General features: G+C 35.9%; 1 protein-coding gene across 1 annotated transcript; it reads right to left on the bottom strand.

Moving 5' to 3' along the window:
• Positions 1-168: 168 nt before the first annotated feature.
• On the bottom strand, positions 169-19,433 carry LOC126967418 (facilitated trehalose transporter Tret1-like). The gene is made up of 9 exons (XM_050811874.1): positions 19,325-19,433; positions 16,736-16,965; positions 13,920-14,240; positions 12,605-12,710; positions 11,433-11,504; positions 8,057-8,274; positions 6,652-6,834; positions 5,208-5,301; positions 169-322 (listed from the first exon to the last, which is right to left on the bottom strand). Exons 1-9 carry the CDS (start codon positions 19,359-19,361, stop codon positions 174-176), a joined length of 1,410 nt encoding a protein of 469 aa, XP_050667831.1. The 5' UTR covers positions 19,362-19,433; the 3' UTR covers positions 169-173.
• Between the last annotated feature and the right edge of the window lie 4,651 nt (positions 19,434-24,084).

Genomic DNA, 24,084 nt, shown 5'->3' with positions numbered 1-24,084 from the left:
GGAGCCTCCCACTGGAAGCCTCTCTTATATTAAAAATAAAACGAAACAAAATATATCTACTCTGCATGGAAACTATTAATTTTCTTAAATTGGCTACGAATCCGTTTGCAAATTACATCGATCAAATGGCACGGTTACAGTTTGTAGATAAGAGATTGAAAAAATAAATAAATTTAAACTTTATTACGATGACATCTTGGTTTGACAAAGAGATGCTGTATAGCGTCAACGCTAAGTCCTTTCGTCTCTGGCATGTAGAAAGTGCAGAATAACGCCGTCAAAATACATACTATTGAGAATATGTAGAAAACGCCCGATAAACCTGAAAATAATCGAACAGTTACAATGTGACAACATGGTAAACATTATTTCGCAAGTCTCCAAAAATTTAAAATGTTAAAACATGACATAAGATGTAATAGATATAATATCACAGTCCCGTATATAACAAAAAAAAACATTAAACCGTGTCCCATAGCCTTGGCCTCACAGATATGCAACAGCTTCATTAGCCTTATCACCTTCCTTATTTATAAATGTAAAATAATAATATATATAAATTTAAAATCTATAGTACAACTTATTTATTTCTTTATATATGATAAAGCGAAATGGTTTCAGATGAAATGCTTTATTATTCAATCATGTTAAATTACCTATACAATTATGAGGAATCTCCGCAATAAAATTACTTATTAATCCAATCGCGAGAACTGGACATTTTTTTGAAATGGTATTAAGTTCGAAGTAAAAGGTAGGTAACTTACATAAGTACATAGATCCGCATGGATTGAGAATTGTCTCGTTTTTAAAAAGGCGGGAAGTAAAATTTTGCTACGTTAATCTATACTAATATTATAAAGCTGCAGTGTTTGTTTGTTTGTTTGAACGCGCTAATCTCTGGTACTACTGGTCCGATTTGAATGATTCTTTCTGTGTTGGGTAGTCCATTTATCGAGGTAGGCTATAGGCTATGTTTTTTTTTTTCAAAATTAGGGATCCGTAATAAAATTGCTATTTTGTAACACAAGGTGTAAAATCGAAAACCTATTTTTGCGTGCGCTGCAAAAACTAATGACAATAGAACAAAATGATGTACAGGCTATAATATAGGTAATATTTTATTACTTATAAAACTATCGCGTGAATTATACTTTATATGGCAAAACAACGTTTGCCGGGTCAGCTAGTATTATTATAACACTAGAAATAAGGGATTGCTTGTAACTAATTCTAGTAGGCTTCATAAGATAGATTCATAATCATATCTAAGAGGAACATTAATCATAAACATTCGTCTCACAGATTTAAATGACTGGTGTATCGGTACTTGTAAATAAAACAAAATAAATTAAGTATGGTACTGTTTAATATGTTTAATTAGGATGTAAAAAAGAAATTAATTAATAAAAATTAAAGTTAATCGACACATTCCACACATGAGGCCGCGATACACATAAAATTTTTGCATGACTTGCATTGGAACCTTGTCATACGATGTATTTTATAGTCACAATGACCACAATTTTTTTTGGGTCCCATTTGAACCAGTTGTATCAATGGTAGGCGTTTCACCTAAAACTTCGGCGATTTTCCGTTTTTGGGCATCTCCTCTAAGGTGGCATTTCGTGCCTTTTCCGTAACCACGGTTAAATATTCTTTACAAAACATCGCCTGCTTGTTGCCGTTGTTTTACACTAATGTGTACGTAAATGACATACGAGTTTATTATTGCCATATTGAGTATGCCGTAAAAGTAACAAAATGGCCATCTTTGCGTTTTCTGCTACAAGACACACTTCCACACATTTGGTCAAACGTATCTACGGCACCTTTGGTTGGGTTTGAGTGAGAAAACTTGATATAGTACTGTAATAGTACCGTCCCGATGAGTGGTAGAAAGCAAGATAACGTTCTTATTATTTTTAGGCTTGTAAGATACTAACGAACATTTCCCTAACGTAGCAAAACATGGACGAACCTATAGGTCTTTCTTTCATTTGAAGCAGCTCAGGCGGTATTTCTCGTTTATTTCTTCGAAGCGTAAGTACCTACTATTGTTAGTTTATATGGTGCTTTGAGTAACTGTTGGGCCAAAGGGACAGAAGTAAACCAATTGTCCATTGTGATGTTACGGTTGCTGCCCCATATATCTTCAGTCAAATTCTTAACATAGAAAGATCCGAGTGAATTACCATTTGTTTCAGTTTTTCCAAGATATGGCATAGCGTTTAGCAGATAATATGTTTTGGCGTCACAAAGCATTAAAATTTTTAAGCCATATTTACTAGGTTTTGATGGAATATACATCCTAAACGGAGAACGCCCTCTGAAACACAATAATTGCTCGTCTCTTGTAATATAACTTGCAGCTTTAAAGCTATCCCTGCATTTTTGAATAAACGCTTCGCGAATTTATCTTCAGCTTTGCGTTCAGTTCTGGTTGTTTTATCGTCAAACCGTAAGCAGTTTAGCAAAAAGTCAAATCTATCACTGATATATAGCGAGATCCACTAAATGTAGGATCAAATAGTTCTAAGCTCGTGAGATGATTATTTTTTTTGCAGCTGACAATAAAAGGAATCCAAGCAAAGCCCTCAACTCCTCGCATGTCGAAGAAATAGTAGCAGTACTCTCTTTATATTTCGAACTTCTCAGCGCTATTTCTTCATTTGTATGTATAACTATGTTACAAATTAAATCAGCTTTTATAAAAGTAGAAAAACAATCAACTGGTTCTATAATGTCCTTTACGTTATTATCTGTGCCTTGAATTATATGCACGATATTTCTAGCTGGAGTTCTTGTATTCAAAGATTCAAAAGGTTTTGCAGATCATTTGTGACCATTTTTCCCTCTAAGATTATGAGTTGATGGAATAATTATTATAAGTCGTGACGGTGTAGAATGGAAAGTTGTACCTTGTGTTTTTTCATTTTCTGAATCGGAAGATGAAATGATACCGCTTCGGCGTTGCGTTTGTCGTATTCCAATTGGTTGACCGTCGTTATCACTGTCGGAATCTGTTTGGATCGTCTCCTGAAATTCCACATGATGTTCAAAATCACTTAAATCCTCATCTCTTTGCTGATTGGTAAAATCATCATCAGAATCGGATAAACGATTCAGGTAGTCCATAATTTGTCGATCCTCCATTCTAAATTAAAATTAGTTGAATTAAAGTATTGTACCCGTAATTTTACATTTTGAAAAATAATATAATATTAAGCTTAACATAATAACATAATTATGTAAAATAACATCACATACTTACTTTTAATTTATAAAAAACAGATATCGTCAAAAACCTGATTTTCAAAAATAACGATCCACTTCATCAATAGTTAAACATTCTTAAATATTCGTCAGACGATCAAAGGTCTACTTGCAAAATAGATGTCACTGCGAGTCAAGGTCACTCGTTACACTAACAGTCAAACGTTCTAGGAAGGTACTTAAGAGCTCAGCATTCTATCTCTTTCACTCGAAACAGTAGAAACAAATTTGTGTTTCGCAAGTTCTGTGAGACGAATGTTTATGAATCTAGGGTTATGGGTAAATGTATACACTTCCTACTGTTCAGGCATTATCTATAACTAAATTTAAATGTTTTATTAAAAAATGGCTGTGTCGTAAAACCTATTACTCCACAGCTGAATATCAAAGTGATCGGACAGCCTGGGACTTGATTATGACTAGATTGTGATTATTTTATAGCAGTAGCAATGAAAGTACAATATTGTATATTTTTATTAAAAAGAGCGCAACAAAAGAAGGCTGGGAGAGTTTCTTGCGCCGCTTCTTCTCTCTCAGAGCGCCATTTGTTTCTGAAGCGGTAGTAGTATCTATAGAAATGACATCAAAAAGAATTCTAAAGAAATCAATTTTGAGAAAATAAATGTTTCAAATCTATTACTCATAATATTATGTTTAAGCACAGTAGATATATGTAACAGTATGGAAACTACCTACAAAGCTACTGACAACAACGTTCGAAATGACACACTCAACAAACATGCGCATCGACGAGGCCCCTAAGCGGTTTTCGCGGTCGTGCAGCAGCGAGTGTCGCGTCAAGGCTAGGGCCACGTTGTTCTTTGTTTCCACGGTTTTTAAAATTACCAGCGTTTTGCGGGGTATACAGCTGTTTGAACTCGGCTCCGATTAAACCGGAGCTATCATTTTTTAAAATATAAAGTAGTATAGTTTACTTACTAAATATACTTATTAAGAAAGATTTACTGTTATATTATTATTATAATTAGTCGGTATTCTAATTATAAGTCCGTGAGATCGATTGTAATAAATTCGCCAACATAATTCAAAATGTTACACTAAGATGGAGGCTATAATATTTACATAAAGTTTTTTTATGAGTGTGGTTAAATGGTTTTCGAGGGTGTTTTTTATTATATTTATTTATTTTGGACAAAAAATACATGTAAAAAAAAATATAAAATTAGGCGTTACTTTGCGGAAATCCATAATTATACAAATGATGCACGAGACTGCTGCAGTCTCGTGCCAGATTTTGACGAGACAACACGTCCTGAGGATGCCTCGTGTAGAGGCGAAACACGTGTCGAATTGTTTTAAAAACAAATATTGGCGGAATTAACACTAAAGAAAACTTAAATCATTTGTATAGTTACCTACATGTGTTTTGTCATGGTTTTCGTGGATGTTGAAACGAATACCAGCTAGTACTGTCAAAATATAAATGTTTCCCGTCAATGTTTCAAAAAAAATATCTCAACGAAAAATTAAAAAAAAATGCTCCAAGAAAAACATCCAATAAAATGTTGTTTAAAAATATTACATAACAGTCATCATATAGATTAAAAGTATTACATTAGACACTGTATAGCCATCATGCATATACTACACAAAAACTTATTTAAAGACTTACGATTTTTACTTTTTTACGTTCCGCAATGCCCCATAAGGAACTTTGTTCCAAAAATACAGTTGAAACCTCCTCCTTTTTTAAAGTCGGTTAGAAAAATAACATGACAAGGGTTGTGCTTCCTTGTGCGTGTTGATGCTTCAATGGAGAGTAGTCACGTGTAGGTAAGAATTTTACCGACAAGGCTGTTTCCATACTGTTACATATGTTTACTGTGTCTAAGTGATGTAGACTGTAGATCTACATAATATATCAGTAAGATTCGATACTTTTTTTTACAGACATACGTAGAGTTACTTACCTACAACGCTGACCAGCGGATTGAAAATAAAAAGAATAATAAAAAATCCAAAGAAAAAGTACTCCATCGAAACTATTATTGCGAAGTTCTTTATCTGAAAACAAAAGTATACATTTGAAATGGGTTCAAACTAAACAGTTTAAAATAAAATTTGGCGCACTGTGTTTTTTACATCTCTTAAACAATGAAGTAGATAGCTACTTTTATGCCAGTTACGGCATTTTCTCAGGATTAGTCCTGAGATTTCAGGACATTTGGACTCTTCTCAGGATTGCGGCTGGATTGTGCAAATCTCATTAAATCTCAGGACTTAATGATCTCTTTTATCAAAAGTTTTTAGTAAGATTTTAAGGTATCATCTATCATTATTGATTTATTGTCCCACATGAACTTGACCGCTGATGAACATGAACTTACCCCCCTTCCGCTTTAAGTGCGATGTGTAGTGTATGAAACGATAATATTACGACTATTTTAATTGTTAAGTAAGTTTGAGAAAAATGAACTGTAAATAATCTCAGGGATTTTCAATGAAATTCGGACTTTTCATCGGAATTTCGAATTTTTTGATCTGATAACCCTACATACGGTTATCTATTTCTGTGTAGTCGGGGCAGCTAGTAACTATTCCACTAAACATAATCTCTAGTCTATCACAATATGGAAGAAAAGGATAGACGAGCGTACGGGTAATCTGATACTAAGTGATCACCGCCACCTCCACTCTTGCCACACCAGAGCACAGGCCAGAGGGATGGCTTATGGAATTGTATCCCGTGTCACTTAATAAAATTTAAAAAAAAAGTTCAATAGGATCACAGTAGCGTCGTTGGTATTTTAGGTTCGTGTACGCGCTTTTTTGAAGGTATCCATATGGTGTCCTCATTTTAAGTAGGTACTCCTTTTTATTATAAATACTTATAGCTTTTAGTATTTATTAAAGAGATTAATTATATCCGCAACAATAACTTGTATTGGAAAGTTTTGGATACCATGGATTATTACTTCTCTCTCTTTATCATCCTTTGTTTTGGAAATAAAATAACAGATGCCAAGTGCTAACGTAGGCTTTCTATAGATAAAAGTATTTGAAAGCATTGTAGTAGTTTATGAGTTTATAAAAAACTAAAATGTTGGATGATGCTCAATATAGAGATTCGCGAAAATTAACTAACTACTAGAGGAACTATTGCTAATGTAACGTGCTTAAAATAAATAAATTCAGTTTTTTATAATATCAATATAATACAACGAAATTCTACATAACTTGATTTGAGATCCTACGAAACAAAACCCCGAAAACAGCCAACATATTTTTTTAATAAAAAAAATAAGGAGTCTCTACACTCTACGTGACTCTACCCCAGGGCCATCGTTTGGTGACGGTCTTGTGTATTGACGTACTTTTTACGTATTCGAGTTTGTGAAAAACTAATTTAATTACCTCAGGTAGAAAAATCTCCGAGCTGACTGTGAATGGTATAGAGCCCGCTCCGGTGCTATATGTGATGCAGAACAGATACATGAACACTGCAGTCACCCAGTGTGGTCCCCAGTGGAACTGAATCTGGGAGCCCAGAGCCAGGGCGAACGCTGCCGTGCATACCGACGAGTAGATCATTAGGGGCTGGAATAAGTTTTCTATTTTACATATATAATTCAGCCGTAGACACTAGCCGTTCCCGCCCCCTTCGCTGTGCGAATTTTAAAAGGAAGGAACGTTAGAATTCGAAAAGTACCCATAAACCACCTAGTATAAATTTCGCATCGAATGGTGGTAGTTTCATGTTGATAAGATCAGCGGTTTAGACTTGAAAGAGCCTCAAACAAAGACCATTTATATTATAGCTTATTTCCAAAAATTACGGAAATAAATTAGACGTGCATTGAATAGGTATTTTTGTGAGGAACCTTGTACCTTTGCGAGTTAGTTTGAAACCAGAAATTAACGGCATTCTGATACATTTTAAGATATATCATTTTGCTTATCATTATTATTATTATTTATCATCAGTCTGGACTGAATGGCTATTTTTGTAATTGTAGGCGCTTATTTTTAATGTATCTTTTTTAATTCCTTGAAACATCGCACAAAAAAGCTCATTCGTAGTACATGAGTACGTGTACATGGAACGTCAGATATCTACATGGTGGGGATGATATCCAACTTTATGGTGTGTCGAAGGTGGAATGCGGCTGCAGTAATCAGGTCAAACAGCTCTTCAAAACACTCCCCTTGATAAATGCAGTAGAAGACACTCTGTGGATCGGAAGACGTCTCTACGCAACAGCAAGTGATCTAGCCGTTCCAGAACATTGAAACCCAGACCATTCGAGAAGCTTTGCATTGTACGCCGTCAAATGGAGCTGATACCTATGAGCCCAAGCACTGGAGCGACCATGGCCCGACTACGACCCGGCTGTCCATAAAATCATGAATTTAGTGACGCGCACGAGGCCGCTGCGGCTTGCTGGTCGCTACGACCAGTTCTTTGTGCATACAGGTCGTGACGATTGCGGCCCGTGTATCATCGCATCATCATAATATAAAGTGTAAAAAGCAAGGACTGCCATTTCCTCGACGTCTATCTCCGCTTATGTCAGCTCATCAACTGCTGGAGCCGCCACGGCGTTAATACGACCCGATTGCCAGCCAGCCGGAAGGCTAGTCGTATTTAAAACCGTAGCCAGGCCGTGGCCACTCTAGTACACGGGTGCTCTTATAGGGTGATTTTGGAGAGCAGGACGTTAACGTTAAAAAGCCTCAAATAAAATACCTTAAAAATTCCTTTTCGTACCGGTCCCCTATGGTGTTAAGAATATAAGTTATTTGCACAAGGACCACTTACCCTTCTTCCCGCTCTATCTACGAGGAAGATCACAACGATTGCTGCGAAAATATTCACCACGGCGAATATGATGCTGCAGACAGTCGGTGATATGTTTGGTATGGCTTCGGAATACAGTGGCTCTGCGTACATTTGCACTACGACCTGACCTTGGAATACTGATGCGGAGTACAGCACCAAAGATAGAAGTAGACCACGGCGGGTAGAACGAGATTTCTCTGAAAATATTGTTGTTTTACTTAATGAACCCAAGGATATTTTTCTTTACGCTTAGTTTGTAATGCTTTTTCAGCTTTTTCCGGGCGATGGCTGGTTCATGCGTCATGCTCGTGAACGGGCGCTACTTGTGGTAGCAGGATGATCCTGTAGCCAGAAACTCTGCTTGATGTTTTTTTTAATTGAATATGAATATTTGTTTCCGAGTCATGAATGTGTATTTTTATATGTTTCATTATATTGTTTTAAATATGTATTGTTGTCTTGTACCCATAGTACAGGCTATGCCTAGTTTGGGGCAAGATAATTTGCGTAAAAGTGTGTCAATATTTATTTATTACTAGCTGACCCGGCAGACTTTGTACTGCCTCAATCGATAAATAAAAGACCTTTACTTTTGTATAAAATAAACTTAAAACAAACAAAAGGAATAATTTTTTAAGTGTATTAAGAAAGTTTATTTTTTACCTCCTCAGAAAGTTAGAAAGATATAAAATTTATAATTATAATAATAATAATAATAATAATAATAATTAATTTCTCTTAAAATCATAGTTTACAGCAGCTAGTGGCCGGAGTCACCTTTTAAGCAAATAATGTCTGTACCAGGTGTCTCCGCTCTTCCAATTCAGCAATGTGTTATATTTAACAAAAGTTTTATTGACATGGTGGTGAAATAATAATAAAGTTATGAAATGAATATAAATTTAAAAAGGTTATGAAATGAATATAAATTTACAATTTAAATATTTGGAAAGTTACTTTTGAACACCTTAACAATTACAGCGACAAAGATTTACAATTACGATTTTTAATTCTTATCGAACATGTAAGTCACTTTTATTAGTATACACAATTAGTTATTCATTTTAAACTATTATTTTTATTTGATTTCTGAACGACGGGGGACACGTCGGTTTGATCGAACAGATCAAAATTGTTGTTTTTATATAAAAACGTGGATTTTCATGTTTATTCAAACCTTTTAAACATTCCCTGGACTTCCACAAATAATTCAAGACCAAAATTAGCCAAATCGGTCAAGCCGTTCTCGAGTTTTAGCGAGACTAACGAACAGCAATTCATTTTTATATATATAGATTATTTATTAATTATAGTTATTTTTTGTCAATCGCTAATAAAATTCTCGCAAAATACCTTTATTTATTTACGGTGTGTGTGGATTGATGCATCTACTGTACTCAATAACTTGTTTATACCTACGTATAAATTTACATTTACCGTCTTGACTTATTGGTGTAAGACATTGGGTATTTGACGTTTGAGTAGGTATTGTTGCTGCATTACTTTACATAATATATTGTAACTAGCTGACCCGTCAGACGTTGTTCTGTTCATAATAAAAAAAAACTTGGAATTTCGTAAAATCCCTTCTTAACTGACCTCGACTCGGTAAAAAGAATATTCCTACCAAATTTCAAGTCTTTAGTTCTAATGGTTCCAGAGATATCGTGATGAGTGACTATATACGTGGAAATCTCTTTTATATACATAGTTATATGGATTGAGATTATTTATAAAAATATCAAGCTGTAAATTTTGATTTAAAAGAATGACAATGAGTTTCTTGCCACTTCATCTCACCTTTTCCGAACTGGCGTTAAATATAAAAAGAAAACTTTTGACATTCATAAGCTTTTTTACGATCAAAAGTATTTCCTACATGGATAAAGTGATTTTGATTTTATAACGATATAGATAATTTATATTATTTATATATTTTATTAAAAATAAGGGACTGAGCAGGACGTTCAGCTGATGGTAATTGATACGCCCTGCCCATTACAATGCAGTGCCGCTCAGGATTCTTGAAAAACCCAAAAATTCTGAGCGGCTCTACAAACACGCTCGTCACCTTGAGACGTAAGATGTTAATTAAGTCTCATTTGCTTACATTAACATTTTCATCAAATTCTGTTGTGTTGTCTCCATGAACTATACCATCTCAATGAAGACTTCATCAAGCATTGTCCCCAACTCTAGTTCTCTTTTGATAAAAATGACATGTGATAATAACTATCTTAGGTATCATAATAACTGTCCAGTCTTTCTTTTTAACCGACTTCAAATACTCAAAAGAATAAAATAACTTAATAGATAATCAATTAAATACACCTCTTATGCAAATCTTATACCTTTAATAAAAATAAATAATTAAATTAATAAAATACTATTATTTGTACCTACCTATTGATAGGTTTGAAGTCGGTGCCAAGCCAATGAAATGGCAGGTACCTACACTCGCCACGCGTGACTTTTAGCTTCGTTTAGATATAGGTTCTCGACGTGGGCGATAACGCCCTCTTGTGGGCGTTTGAGGGGGGGGGGGGAGGCAGCAGAAGACCCAGAGAAAATTAGGGGGCATTGAGATGGCGCAGATGGGGCGTGGGTAGATAAAAAAATATAGTCTAAAAAGGCAAAAAAAATACACGAAAATACTCTAGAAAAACACATATTATCAAAGTGGGCGGTGAGCAAAATAAGGTTGAGAAACTATGGCTCTAGAACCAAACAACCCAAGCGGGCAGGCACCGAGTTACTCCCGATCAATAGCACATACAAATAATAGTATTTTATTAATTTTAAGAAATATGATTTGCATAAGAGCTAGATAAAGCTAGCTAAGATATTTTATACTTTTGAGTTTTTGAAGTCGTATTTTTAAACGTAGTTTTTTTTTTCTTAAAGTGGTATGACAGCTTGTTGAAATACTGGCGAAGATTTTTCAGTGGACTATAAAGATATTTTTTACGGAATATTTCTCAAAATTTTGAAAGAACCATTCATACTAGAATATAGGGTGGTTTTTTGAGAAAGGCGATGATGGCCAAGTCGGAAACTACGAGTCCTAGAGAAAAGTGGTGAAAGGAATCATGCCCTCGATTTATAAGAAAAAAAATAACTACATATTTTGTTTTTTTAAATTTCTTGAACTTTTGACGGATATCGACCCGAAGGATTTTTCAAAAAAAAAATACATCCTGTATTATAGAACCAAGGGACTCTGTTGCTGATAAGGATCAAACTATGAAAAGATATAAGACTCCTTTCACTACTTTTCTCTGATACTCGTAGTTTCCGACTTGACCTTCATCGCCCTTCTCAAAAAACCATCCTGTATATAATTACACATACTTACTAAGAAACTCCCATGTTGATAACTTTTCTCTGTTCGAACTCGGGTTCAACTTTTCTGTCTCTGATGTAGTACCTGGTTTTTAAATAATTACATTAAATTTTCAATTATTAGGTACAAATATTTTTATGATTAATTATCAGTAGTGAATCATGGTTATATATAGGTAATAACTGAAAGTAATTTTATAGATTATTCGATATTTGAATTATCAATAACAAAGATACATTTTCTACTGTTTTAAATTTTGACTGTATAAGAAATAGTTATTATAAAATCGAATCCCCGCTGACTACGCCTTTGTTAGCTAGTGAACAGTGCAAATTAACGAACGAAGAACGAAGCGTTGTTTCTGCGGGTAGTCCCATTTTTCATTTAGTTTATAAAAGGCGCTAACACCTTCCTAAAAGGCTGGCAATTCTCCTGTGATTCCTCTGGTGTTAGAGAAAAATGTGGGCGACTGTGATCACGTCTTAAAATCCTACGTGATTCCTACGTTCTCCTCGTACAAACGTGTTCTCTTTTTCATAAAAATACGAGCAGATAAGACAGACAAAGGAGGTATATACCTACAACAGTGTTGGAACCGCTCTGTAGCATATATTATATATACAGATATATAATATATGCTACAGAGCGGTCAATACGAACAAAAGCTACATCCAATTTTTTTAATAACATTGGTAAAAACCTTTTTGTCTTATGTCATTCAACTGACAGATCTTTGATGTTATTTTGACATTTAACAGCAGCGCAAAGTAGCGCAATGTCTGCCGTTTGACAGCTGAAATATATTCTGATTGTGTTATAGATGTTTCAAATACAAATATTTTGTAATATATATATAAAAATAGGATGTGACATCACTTATTGAGAGCCAAAAACTACCACCCATTCCAAAAAGAATGCCTCAGGCCTGAGAAGAATGGGCGCAAATAGAAATATGTTTTCATAATTATATTGTACAATTAAACTTCTAATTTAATAGCCTGAGGGCGGTCGCTCCATTATTACAGTAGCGTATAGCACACAAACAGTTTTGAACATTTTCTAGGATCTTGTTGTGAAAGCATATACATCACCCCACAAAAGACTTTATTGAAATCTAGTTAGCGCCATTAACTCTCCAATGTCTGTGGAAGAAACAAAACCATCAAACGTTAAAAGATAATTACCATCTAGTTCTGGATTAAGTGCTCTTCGTATATTCTCCATCTCCTGTTGAACCTCTTTAGAGCTTACATTCTCATTTCGATAATATGCAATTGTTGCTGCAGCCTCCTATGAAACATCAATATGTTTATAACAATTTATAACAATATAAATAACTTTTATTTTATAACATGGGAGGGGGAGAGTAAGTGACACGTGATTATTTGAACGGCACAATCTTTAAATATTATTTTTACACAAAGGAATAGTTCGAGTGACGTAGAGTTCATAAATCTTGAGATGTCTTTGTCTATCTACAGGATCTACTTTACAGTTGATAACCTGCTCAACCCCAATATTTGCATACAGGGGTGGGACAGAAGCCTTAAAGTGACTTTTTCAGAAGACTGTAGTGCCATCTGTTAGTGGGCCCGAAAATGAAAGCTTTGGCAGCTGTCACTCGCTTTGAAACCTTTCAACTTTCCTTTATTTGTGTTACTGCCCACTGGTCATAAAATGGCGGCTACGCCTAGCGTTTGCACATGTATGTAGCTCTCGTGTTCCATTTTGCATATTTACACTACTAAATCTATCCTTTAAGTTCTATGTTGTGACAAAATTAGATAACCAACTCTACGCGCAATATCAACATGGTAAAAAATTGCAATACCTACATTAAAAAGTAGAGTTAGCTATTTAATTGCGTCAGAACATTAAAAATGAATTTCGAGCTTATGTATAGTTATTTTCGGGGCCAATCTGCAATGGCGCCAGCTTTCAAATAGACAGCTCATAATGCGTAGAGAGGGCTCTCTTTTCCCTATATATTATTATACTCTTTGTTTGCATATTACGAAATTGACTTGAGATGTTGCTCTTTCAAATCTAAACAATTTGTTATTTTTTATAGTGATAACCCTTACATCTGGGATTAATTACACAAAACGATTTTCGACGATTTGACGATTGACATATAAGTATGATAGACGTATAAATGATCTAAGTTAAAAGCTTATCAACCCACGGCGCACAGCTTTAAGATATAACAATAGAGCATATCAACCTATATATTATGTCAACTACTATCAATCATTTAACAATATATTTGTAATCGACGTGATCGCGATCACTGCCGGCACACCATGCGCCCTGTCAAGCACGTAACGAGCACAAACACGCAGTGCAAGAAAGGGCGCGACCACATTCGATTGGTCTGAAACTAGTCGGTACTTACACCGATTGAACTAAAGTTGAGCCGTATCAAATATACTGTTGATAATTTTTAGAAAGTTTAAATATTCTAATCACATAACTAGCATAAAACAGCATTCTACAAACCTGCTCTAATCCATTCTTCATCAAATACAGCGGCGATTCCCTCATGTAAAATAATAGAAGCGTACATAGTATCGACATGATAAGACTGACATAATTCATCATATGGTACTCCAGATATCCTCCCAGGATGTAAGATACCAGCCAGCCTATGACGAAAAACATCACGACACTAGATGTGGTCGTTCCTCTGATGGAGTTTTGGCAAAATTCCCCGGTGTACATGGGGACCACGAGGTAGATACAGAAGCTGAGACCTGATATGAACATCGCCGCAAGTATTGTCTCCACATAGTTGAAACTTATAACTATAGTCCAGCCAATCTGAAATCAGAACATGAACTGAATGAAGAGAAGAGTAACCTTAATCCAGATCATTAGGCCTAAGATCATTAATACGACTAGATAGACTGTGACAGCTGTGCAAACGTGGAAAAAACAAAGTGACATACAAATCACGAGTGTTTTTTTTTATGAAAATAAGGGACGAGACGAGCAGGTGAAGGACGTTCAGCTGATGGTAATTATGAGACCCCGCAAACTGCAGACTTTTGATCGGCCGATAGTTTGGTTGGTTTCTTAATCAGTATGAAGATGTATGAGAGTGCGCACATTATAACGATTTTGTATTAGCCGACAAAAAAGTTTGATGGGCTACACGATTGCCTTCAAACTGAACCGTCAGCAAACTATCGGCCGACTGTTAAATCAGTACAGCGCTCTTCTAGGTGCGCACACCACCGATTGTTTAGACGGCCAGACTCATCAATAGCCGATTTAAAACTAATAGCGAATCGTCCCTAACACTGTCGGCCGATAGTTGTCTAGTGTGCGCACTCATCACAGACCCAACTGTTTAGTCGGGCCAGTGTGCGCACTCAACAGCCGAACTCAACCAAACTATCGGCCGATCGAAAGTCTGCAGTTTGCGGAGTCTCTAACAATACAGTGCCGCTCAGGATTCTTGAAAACCTCAAACATTCTGAACGGCACCACAATTGCGCTCGTCACCTTGAGACATAAGATGTCAAGTCTCATTTGCCCAGTAATTTCACTAGCTACGGCGCCCTTCAGAGCGAGACACCGCAATGTTTACACATTTCTGCTTCACGGCAGAAATAGACGCCGTTGTGGTACCCATAATCTAGCCGGTATCCTTTGCAAAGGAGTCTCCCACTGGTGGGAGTGTAAGAGCTAGCTTGTCACGCGCACTAAAGTAATAAATCTGGCCTGTTTTCATCGGTTGTCTAGCCGCAAGAGGATCTATCTAGACGTTTAAATCATCTAAACTTTAAACACGCAAACGTGTTTAATTAATTAACCGCCGAATTTTACCTTTGCACGACACGCCACAAGTTAGGATATCATCCCCACCATCTGGATGTGTGTTGGTCCTCCACTGTGCGCTTTTCAAGGAGCTTTATTCCACGTACTACAAAGCTGTGGAATGAGCTTCCTTGTGCGGTGTTTCCGGGACGATACAACATGGGTACCTACAGAAAAAGCGCGTACACCTTCGTTTAAGGCCGACAACACTCCTGTGATTCCTCTGGTGACCCGTACGCTCCTTTGTCCTCCGTTACCATTAAAAAAACCGTGATAGAAAGAATTTAGCTATGAAACGATTATAAGTTAACTAAGCCCTTTGATGCTCTACATTCTTTGTTGCTTAAGATTGGCGTTATAATATATTCCTATAATATATGTGACGAAATTATAAGTATCAGTTTGTGTGACAACCACAAAATTACGGTAAATATACTTTTTGGGCCTTGGTAAGCAAAATAACATTAATTGTTTTTTTTATCACAACATAATATTGTTAATTTATAACAATAACACTATTACAATATTATTTTTTGTTCTTGCTTGTTGCGTAACTTTATCAATGGCTTTACTATTAAACAATGCAATATCCAGTTATTAACATTTAAATGGACTAAGAAATCACATAAAACATTACGAGGAAAAGGTAGGTACTAAAACTTTGGTGCCTACAAATATTCACTAGAAAAATAATTGCACTTATATAATAAACGTACCATTCTAGTAACTAAGCTCGTTACAAAAGACTATAAACTATATATACTAAAAACTATATATAAACTATAAACATATAGACTATAAACTATATATACTAAGTTATTAAAATTAGTACAACAAAAAGATTTGGATCTACCCTCCGCACTACTTTTAAAAACTATATTTTTGGCGAGATACTTTTCTTCATACCCGCAGAGCTAAGGACAAGTATTTTCAGAATAGTGACAAAACATTCAATTCAGTTTCACTGCTGAAATATTACAGAATTATTGCAGTGTGTTTCATAAAAGCAACGAAATTTGTTGACAGATTGCTTCTATGTATTACCAAAATATTCTGATTTAATAACCTCCAAGAATCTGGGATATTATATTTATAACTCTTAATCCAACGGGTGTCACCACTAATCAAACCTTCCTACATAGTTATTTGCCAGTAGGAGGCTCCTTTGCACAGGATGCCGGCTAGATTATGGCTACCACAACGGCGCCTATTTCTGCCGTGAAGCAGTAATGTATAAGCATTACTGTGACCGACTTAACATATTATGTCTCAAGGTGACGAGCGCAGTTGCAGTGCTATTCAGATTTTTTGGGGTTTTTCAAGAATCCGCTGAACGTCGTGCTCATCTTGTCCCTTATTTTCATAAAAAAAAATAATGATATAAAAAAATATTGTTAAGTTTGTTGAACCCTAGTTGGCAGCTCTAGGAATTTGTCATCTTTGGTTTTATACCAGACATTTGGTATATTCTAGAAAATGATCAAATAACTTACAACTTGCAATATCGATAATCCAATACAAGTATATTTTCGTCCAAAAGTATCCAAGAAAAATCCTGAAAATGGCAGAGTGATCAGCGCGCTGACAGATGAGAGACTTCCAAGGAGTGATATCTCTGTGTCTGTCATGACTCTGTTTAGTGTCGTGTTCGGAGAACCGAAGACTTCTATTACTGACGACGGCCATGTGAACATTGAACCAGTTGTTAAGCACAGATAGCACACTGAAAACAACTATATTAATTAGTAGGTAGTCGAACTATTTGACTGCGTGCAACGCTGAGTTGGTCGAATTATTGTCGGAGATTCAGTGATCTATGAAATCTATCAACTGTATAATCACTCGACTTTGCGTAGTGCTAGCTTCATTGAGTGTCTTCCGAAGAGGTGTGTAGTTGAACATACATAGATAGATAGGTATCTTTGAATAGCATTACTGTTAATATAAGGTGAGTGATCACTTATAGTTCGCGTCCCGTCAGTTAAATTATTACCACAAACAAAAACGGAAGCTCCGAGTATAGCCCTCTCCATTGCCGTCTGAGCGACCATGAGCTTAATCATAAGACCATAGTTAGCAACCACGTCTGCGTACCGTAAGTCATCACTGTCAACACACACTGGTTGACAAACTTCGTCTTCAGACCCTGTGGAAGTTGGTACGAGAAGATTTTACGGAGTTTCCCGAACGCTGGCTGTCCATCCGAGTTGGATTCAACAAGTGACCTTGTCCATGTTCATTTGAGACGTATTCCTTAGGTAGCTGTATTGGCCGGTAAGGGCAGAGTATAACTTGCCGCAGCGTATGTATGTGGTCTATGGTGCTACAGCCTTTTCGGAATCCGGTTTGTTTGGGAAGCTGGAAGTCGTCGAACCTGCGCACGAGACGATTCGTGATAACCCTAGAAAACAGCTTATCGTTGCTACCGCGGCCACCACGAGCGGGGCCGCCGAGGAGGTCATGTTTTTAATTCGGTGGGTTTTGCCATAATCGCCACGCTTGGCAGGCGGGTTGGCGGTCGCAGTTGATGGTGGTGTTCGCTTGGAAAGAAAGCCCACCCCCCGTTCTTAATGTACCTTAGTCGCCTCTTACAACACACACGGGTGAAGATGGGGTGGTGCTATTCTAGTGCGACACCACACGCACATTTTACGTAACTTTCACTCTTTTACATAACTTCTACATATTTTTGTATTCGCAGAACATAGACGATAATAGAATCTATCTGTTGCTTTACATATTATAACGTAAGATAAAATAAACTACGTAAGTACTACCATATTACAACAAGTATATGGAGTTTGAGAAAAAGCGCGACTTTGAGACGTCGGAGTTCATTGTAGTCTCAGAGTAGGCAGCTTTTTTATTAAATTATTTTACTGGGAAAACGTATTGAACAATCTAATATAAATTTAACTGTTAAAGTTTCATTCGGAAATTCTGATACGAAAATGTCCGGTAATTTGCTATTACCATGTTATTTTTCTATTCCTTTATGCAGAGAATGTTATCTTTTCTCAAGTCTGTATCTCTATAATCTGTATGTAGACTGGTAGATAATATATCTTATGCCTTAAATACATCTTGTACAAACAACTATTGTATGTAGAACGATAAAATAAATAAATATCATTTCATGTTCGTACATGCGTTCATTTACGTATTATATGTTATTGTAATTATGTTAACTATTCACTGACGAATTGTATTTTTTAAATTGTCACAGGAAAACTTACTTGTCCATTATATTTTAAAGTGAAACTGTTATTACATCGTCTCAAACTTTTTCGTCTGTGTGTTGCACGTTGCGTGACGGTCGGGTGGAGCCTATAGTTCGCAGCAGCTGACCGTGTAGTGTATAAGACTATTACTCATTTGTGCCAGAGCTCCACGCTATTTTGTTTGTTTTTATTATTTCCCATTATCATTCCAATTTTCCAAGTATAAAATTAAGATTGATAAAGCGATTTTTATACCCTTAATGGAATATTATTCCAAAAATATTTAGTTAAATGTCTATAATGTGAAAAAAAGTTTCACTTTTACCGTGGTTTCATAAAACCACATAATCCTTTTTTTATTCTATTTTTTTATGGATGAGGGGTATAAACGTCCTTACTAAAGCTAAGACAAATTATGGTACGAAAACTATACAGTTTGAGGGAGCGCTACTATATAATGAATTGCCGATATATATATGAGGAAAAATCTATTGGCAGAACAGCATCTGTCAGGTCAGCTAGTAATTATAATAAAATCATGTACCTACCTGAAAGACGTAAACGATTATGACATCTAAGTAATTCCTGCACTAAATATGTAACAAAAAACTCCAGTTTCCACCAAAATCACAGACTACTATATTACTTGAGAAAACGAACTATTTTTAAACTTACATCAAAGCTTTTTTCTAAAGGTTTTCTTTTTCCAGACCGAATTAATACTAACTAGCTGCTAACAAATACAATAAGAATATTGTCAGAAACAATTTTGTATTAAATGACAAGTGAACAAAAAAACCAAGCATTGAGTAGGTGGTGAAAGTGCTAGTAAATGCTTCAAAAAGTTTTTTAAACACTTACCTATAAGAGTGGCATAACACTGATTTTTAACACCCATATTACTTATGAACAATACACACCAGGCATCAATAAGTGCTTCCTCTTTCCAATTGTATTGTGACTGACATTCATAGCCGTGCAGATATGTAGCAAACGGTTATTAAGGAGATTATGAGATTTATTACTCGCTAACTAAATAAATAGCGTGCTTAAAATTTTATTTAATTACTTAAATGTGTGTTGAGATCTTCGATAAAATGTGAATAGCATTAACAACCTTAAAAACAGGAAAACATAGACATATTTGTGTTTTGGTGGAAGTACATCCAACTTTGAAACAGGAAACCAACAAAACAGCATACGGGTCACCTGGTGTTAAGTGATCACCGCCGCCCACATTCTCTTACAACACCAGAGGAAACACAGGGGCGCGCTTTTTTTGATCGTCCCGGAAACACCGCATTAGGAAGGTCATTCCACAGCTTTCTATGCTTGAAAGAAAGCTCCTTGAAAACCGCACTGTGGAGGACCGCCATACATCCAGATGGTGGGGATGATATTCTAATTTGTGGTATGTCGTGCGAAGGTGAAATTCAGCGGCAGAAATCAGGTCGAACTTCGCTCTTCGGAACACTACCCATGAAAATGCGGTAGAAGACACACAATGAAGCGAGGTCTCTACGCAAAGCCAAGAGATCCAGTATCTTATAAATATAGTTAAAATCACACTTCAAGGAAAATTAAGCCGGTGTTTTCTATTTTCACTAGATCTTAATACATTTTTATCAGTATAATTGTTGTAATTATGAGTATTCAATCAATATATTACAATTTTTTTTGTTAATTCGTTATAAAGAGCGTGAATTCATTGTGACGTGTTCAATGTTAAAGACGTGCCTCTAGAATGTACAGGTTGAAATATTTGCGATTTTTATATTGAAATTTATCAATTGAACCTTATGAAGGCGGTCAGATTTAATTTGTATGAATAGATGTCTACGTAGCGTAATTTTATCAATAAAATAAACAAAATGAAAACTAATCAAAAAAAAATAAGACATAAATAAAAATAGTTTTTAAAAAACATAAAAACGCGCTTTGGTTGAAAAGATAATGGTTGAAATAAAATTTAACATCAATTCCTGCCTTAACCACCATAAATGGAAAAAATATATAAATTAACAAAAATCTTATTTTGCAAATTGAAAAATGGAATAATAGTATCAAATTAATGTATTGACATCGGTCATCGATAAATCTACGAAGTTTGAACGAAATCTGACCGTTTAAGTAAAGTAGTTCCTGAAAAACCGGCCGTTCCCAATATTCAGTCTATCTCCGGTTGTGGCCTACCTGAGATAAAAAATCGTAACTATCGTTGACTTTTCTGTTCCAATAAACTTATCGACGGTTACTCACCTTATCCGTACACGCTGTCTGTCAATGGGATGACGTTTAGCTTACCAGCGATAGAAGTATGGAAATTGCAATTCACGCGTCCATATATAAGGCGATAAGAATGAATTATCGGGTATATTGGGACAGCTACAGATTATTGACAGTAGAAGGTAGTAATTTATCTTTATCTGTAGATAGTATATCGGGAACGGCCATAAGTCATGCAGTCATTTAAAGAGTGACAGTAGGGCAGCCATGTTTTGTCACTCCGTTAATATGAATAACGTGACCAGTTTTGTGTTCTTAACTCAATTTCGACATTGGTTTGGAACGTTTTTCCGGAATAACGTCCAATTAAGAAACCGATATCAATTATTAAACTATAGCAGCTGAAGCAGGGACCCTCATTGAGAGCTGTAGTGTCAGTGAAAGCTTTATGTCTCAAGATAAGTATTTAGTTACAAAATTATTAGATAGTTTAGTAGGTTTAGTAACTCTCATGATTACAAAATTCCTCTTATGCGGTCTTGTTATTGTTTTTATGGAAATGCATGACTTAAATAATTGGTTAATTAAGCAATTAATATGCACATTGTTGGCTATTATTGAGTTAGATAAGAAATCAGGCGCTCAATAATTCATTACACTTATCCCTAATGTTTTTATGGTAATCTTTGAATATCAGACTCTTTCTTTACTTTACTCAGTGGCTCAATATTTATTTTATTTATTTATTTATTGGAAAGCCAGCGTGCATATAACTGTCTTAATCTACTAATTCTAATTATTTTATAATTTTTTACACTCCACTTAAAGGCTAACTCGACACGATTAAATAGGTACAATATACATTCTTTGTTTTACTAAAACTTTTTAATGTTACTTAACGCTAAAGACAATTAATTAATTAATTAATTAATTACAAAAAATAAAGCCACAAGCAAAAGGCTGATAAAAAATAACCATGTTCTTACTTAATAAACAAGAAAAACAGAAGAAAAAACAATAACTACGAAAGATGGTTAATCTTGCAGTTCTTTCATATTAGTGCCGAAAAATATCAATGTCAGCTCTTTTAACCATATTATTGTATGTGACAACTATTCTACACAAGGGGGCGGATCTGCCTAGATTCGATCTAGCTAATCTAGGCCTGAACATTAGTTTGTTCATAATATGTATATGTGTCTATAGCCCAATTTTGGAGAGTCTGCTAGTCGTTATATAAGAAGCAGCCTAACTATCGATTACCGCTCTGGTGAGCTGGACTTTATTTAGTGTAACTTTCTTTTTGGGTAAAAAAGGATGTTGTCGACCGTCCCTGCTCCGACATAAAACCAGTACACGCCTAAGGCTGCATGGTATCTCATACGGTCTTTTCTTGCATATGCTGCAAATTAAAGGTATAATTTGCTATGCAGACGATAGCACGGGGTGTTATTATTTTGAGAGGGTGGCTGTTTATCTAGTCTTAATGAGACTTATTAACGCCGCGTCCATAATTTTGTTCGCCACTCATACTTATAGCTCGTCGTCGTTTGCCGCACACGAACCGCGGTATCTTCTTAAGGCGAATATTAGAAAGATCACGTGGGAGCAGGGTAGTCACTAAGGGTGTTACGCTTAAGTATTAGTGAGCAGCAATCGCAGGGGAGACGAAGAGGCGTTTCATCAATGTCAAGGCAAAATCTGCAATTTTTTTCGTTTTTGATTCCTACTAGTTTAGGTGACAGTGCCCAGTTAGCATCCTGAGAAGTATGCATAGGTTTTTCGTGTTTATTGATAGGGTTTCATTCGCATTTCTACTGTTGAATGTCTTAATCAGTTTTTTGGAATGGTTTAAGCCTGTTGAGTTGCTCCAGTGCTTCTTGTGCACATTGGTTGCTCAGTGTATTTCGATGACGCTTTTAGGCAGTTCTCTAATAGGTTCCAGATCATATTGGAATGCTTTAGCTCCAGCTCTTGCGATGTCATCGGCCATTTTATTGCCTATAGTTCCGGCAAGCCTTGGGAGTGTCTGAGAATCTATTCTTCTTGCCCAATGGCTTGAGGCAGTCAATGAAATTTTTGACAATTTTGACGTCGTCAAGTCTGCGTCTCAAGCCAAAAATGCTGCCTGACTATCCGAGTGAATGTATATATTTGGTTTCCACGCATTCCAGAATAGTGTATATCTCTGCTTGAAATAAAGAGGCAAAACTCCCCAGGTTGTTGCTGGATTTAAGCCTTGGGCGTCCTCTATAGACCCCACAACCAGTCAATCAATTTTGAGAAAATTAATGCCTTTTACTAATAACCTTCTCCATGTCCGAACGGCAAACTTCACCAGCTATAGACGATCGAGAGAAGCAATAACTGTACTATCACTCAGACTGACCCAACATTCGAATTATGGTGGGCACCCTAACGGATCATATCTGAACACAGAGGCTGTCAGAACGAGAATGAAATGGTCAATTATCCTGAAATATACATATCAACAACTACTCCATATTATGAATAGAACCACCAGCAAAATCTTCTTAAGTACTAAGCTACTGTGAGAAGAAGAAGAAGAAGATACGTCGCTTCATTGTGTGTATTCTACCGCTTTCATCACGCTGAATTCCACCTTGGCATGACACGCCACAAATAAGGATACCATCCGCAACTCCTGGATGTGTGGCAATCCTCCACAATGCGCTTTTCAAGGAGCTTTCTCCACGTACTACAAAGCTGTGGAATGTTTTTTGTGTTCAACATTCAACGCTGGTCAGGAAGCTATGTCACAATGGTATAAGAGGATCTGCACTCGATCTTCTGATCTCATATTTAAATAATTGGATTCAGAGGGTCGAGGTGAATGGCAGGAGATCTCCTGGGACTCCTCTCGATATGGGGGTACCACACGGACCTTTCAATTCTTGGACCCTTCCTCTTCCTAATTTATATAAATGATCTACCTAAACTTCTAGAAATAAAACACAAAGTGGTATTGTTTGCGGATGATACTTCACTTATATTCAAAGTGAAACGAAGCCAAGTTTTATATGACGAAGTAAACAATACTCTATCTGACATCGTGTACTGGTTTAGCGCCAATAACTTATTGTTCAATAGTCATAAAACCAAATATATTAAATTTACCGCGCCAAATGTCAAAAATGTAGATGCGAATATTTTATTAAATGGAGAGGTGGTAAATGCAGTGGAATCTGCTGTATTTCTTGTCATTACTCTTGATTCCAAATTGCAGTGGGGCACCCATATTGAAGGATTGGCGAATAGGCTTAGTTCTACAGCATATGCGGTTAAGAAAATTAGACGGATAACTGACATAGATACGGCTCGATTAGTATACTTTAGTTATTTTCATAGTTTATGTCCTATGGTATATTGTTATG

The sequence above is a fragment of the Leptidea sinapis genome, chromosome 13, assembly GCF_905404315.1.
Source record: "Leptidea sinapis chromosome 13, ilLepSina1.1, whole genome shotgun sequence".
Taxonomy (NCBI): Eukaryota; Metazoa; Arthropoda; class Insecta; order Lepidoptera; family Pieridae; genus Leptidea; species Leptidea sinapis.
The sequence above is the reverse complement of the archived record's forward strand: the minus strand, read 5'-3'. Positions and strand labels throughout refer to the sequence as shown.

Excerpts from the sequence above, each read along its gene's own strand:
- LOC126967418 (XM_050811874.1), bottom strand. The coding sequence starts at position 19,361 with ATGGGTGTTAAAAATCAGTGTTATGCCACTCTTATAG. Across the intron at positions 14,241-16,735 it reads GATTATCGATATTGCAAGTT|ATTGGCTGGACTATAGTTAT; the intron begins GTAAGTTATTTG and ends TTCTGATTTCAG. Across the intron at positions 323-5,207 it reads TCCGCTGGTCAGCGTTGTAG|GTTTATCGGGCGTTTTCTAC; the intron begins GTAAGTAACTCT and ends GATTATTTTCAG.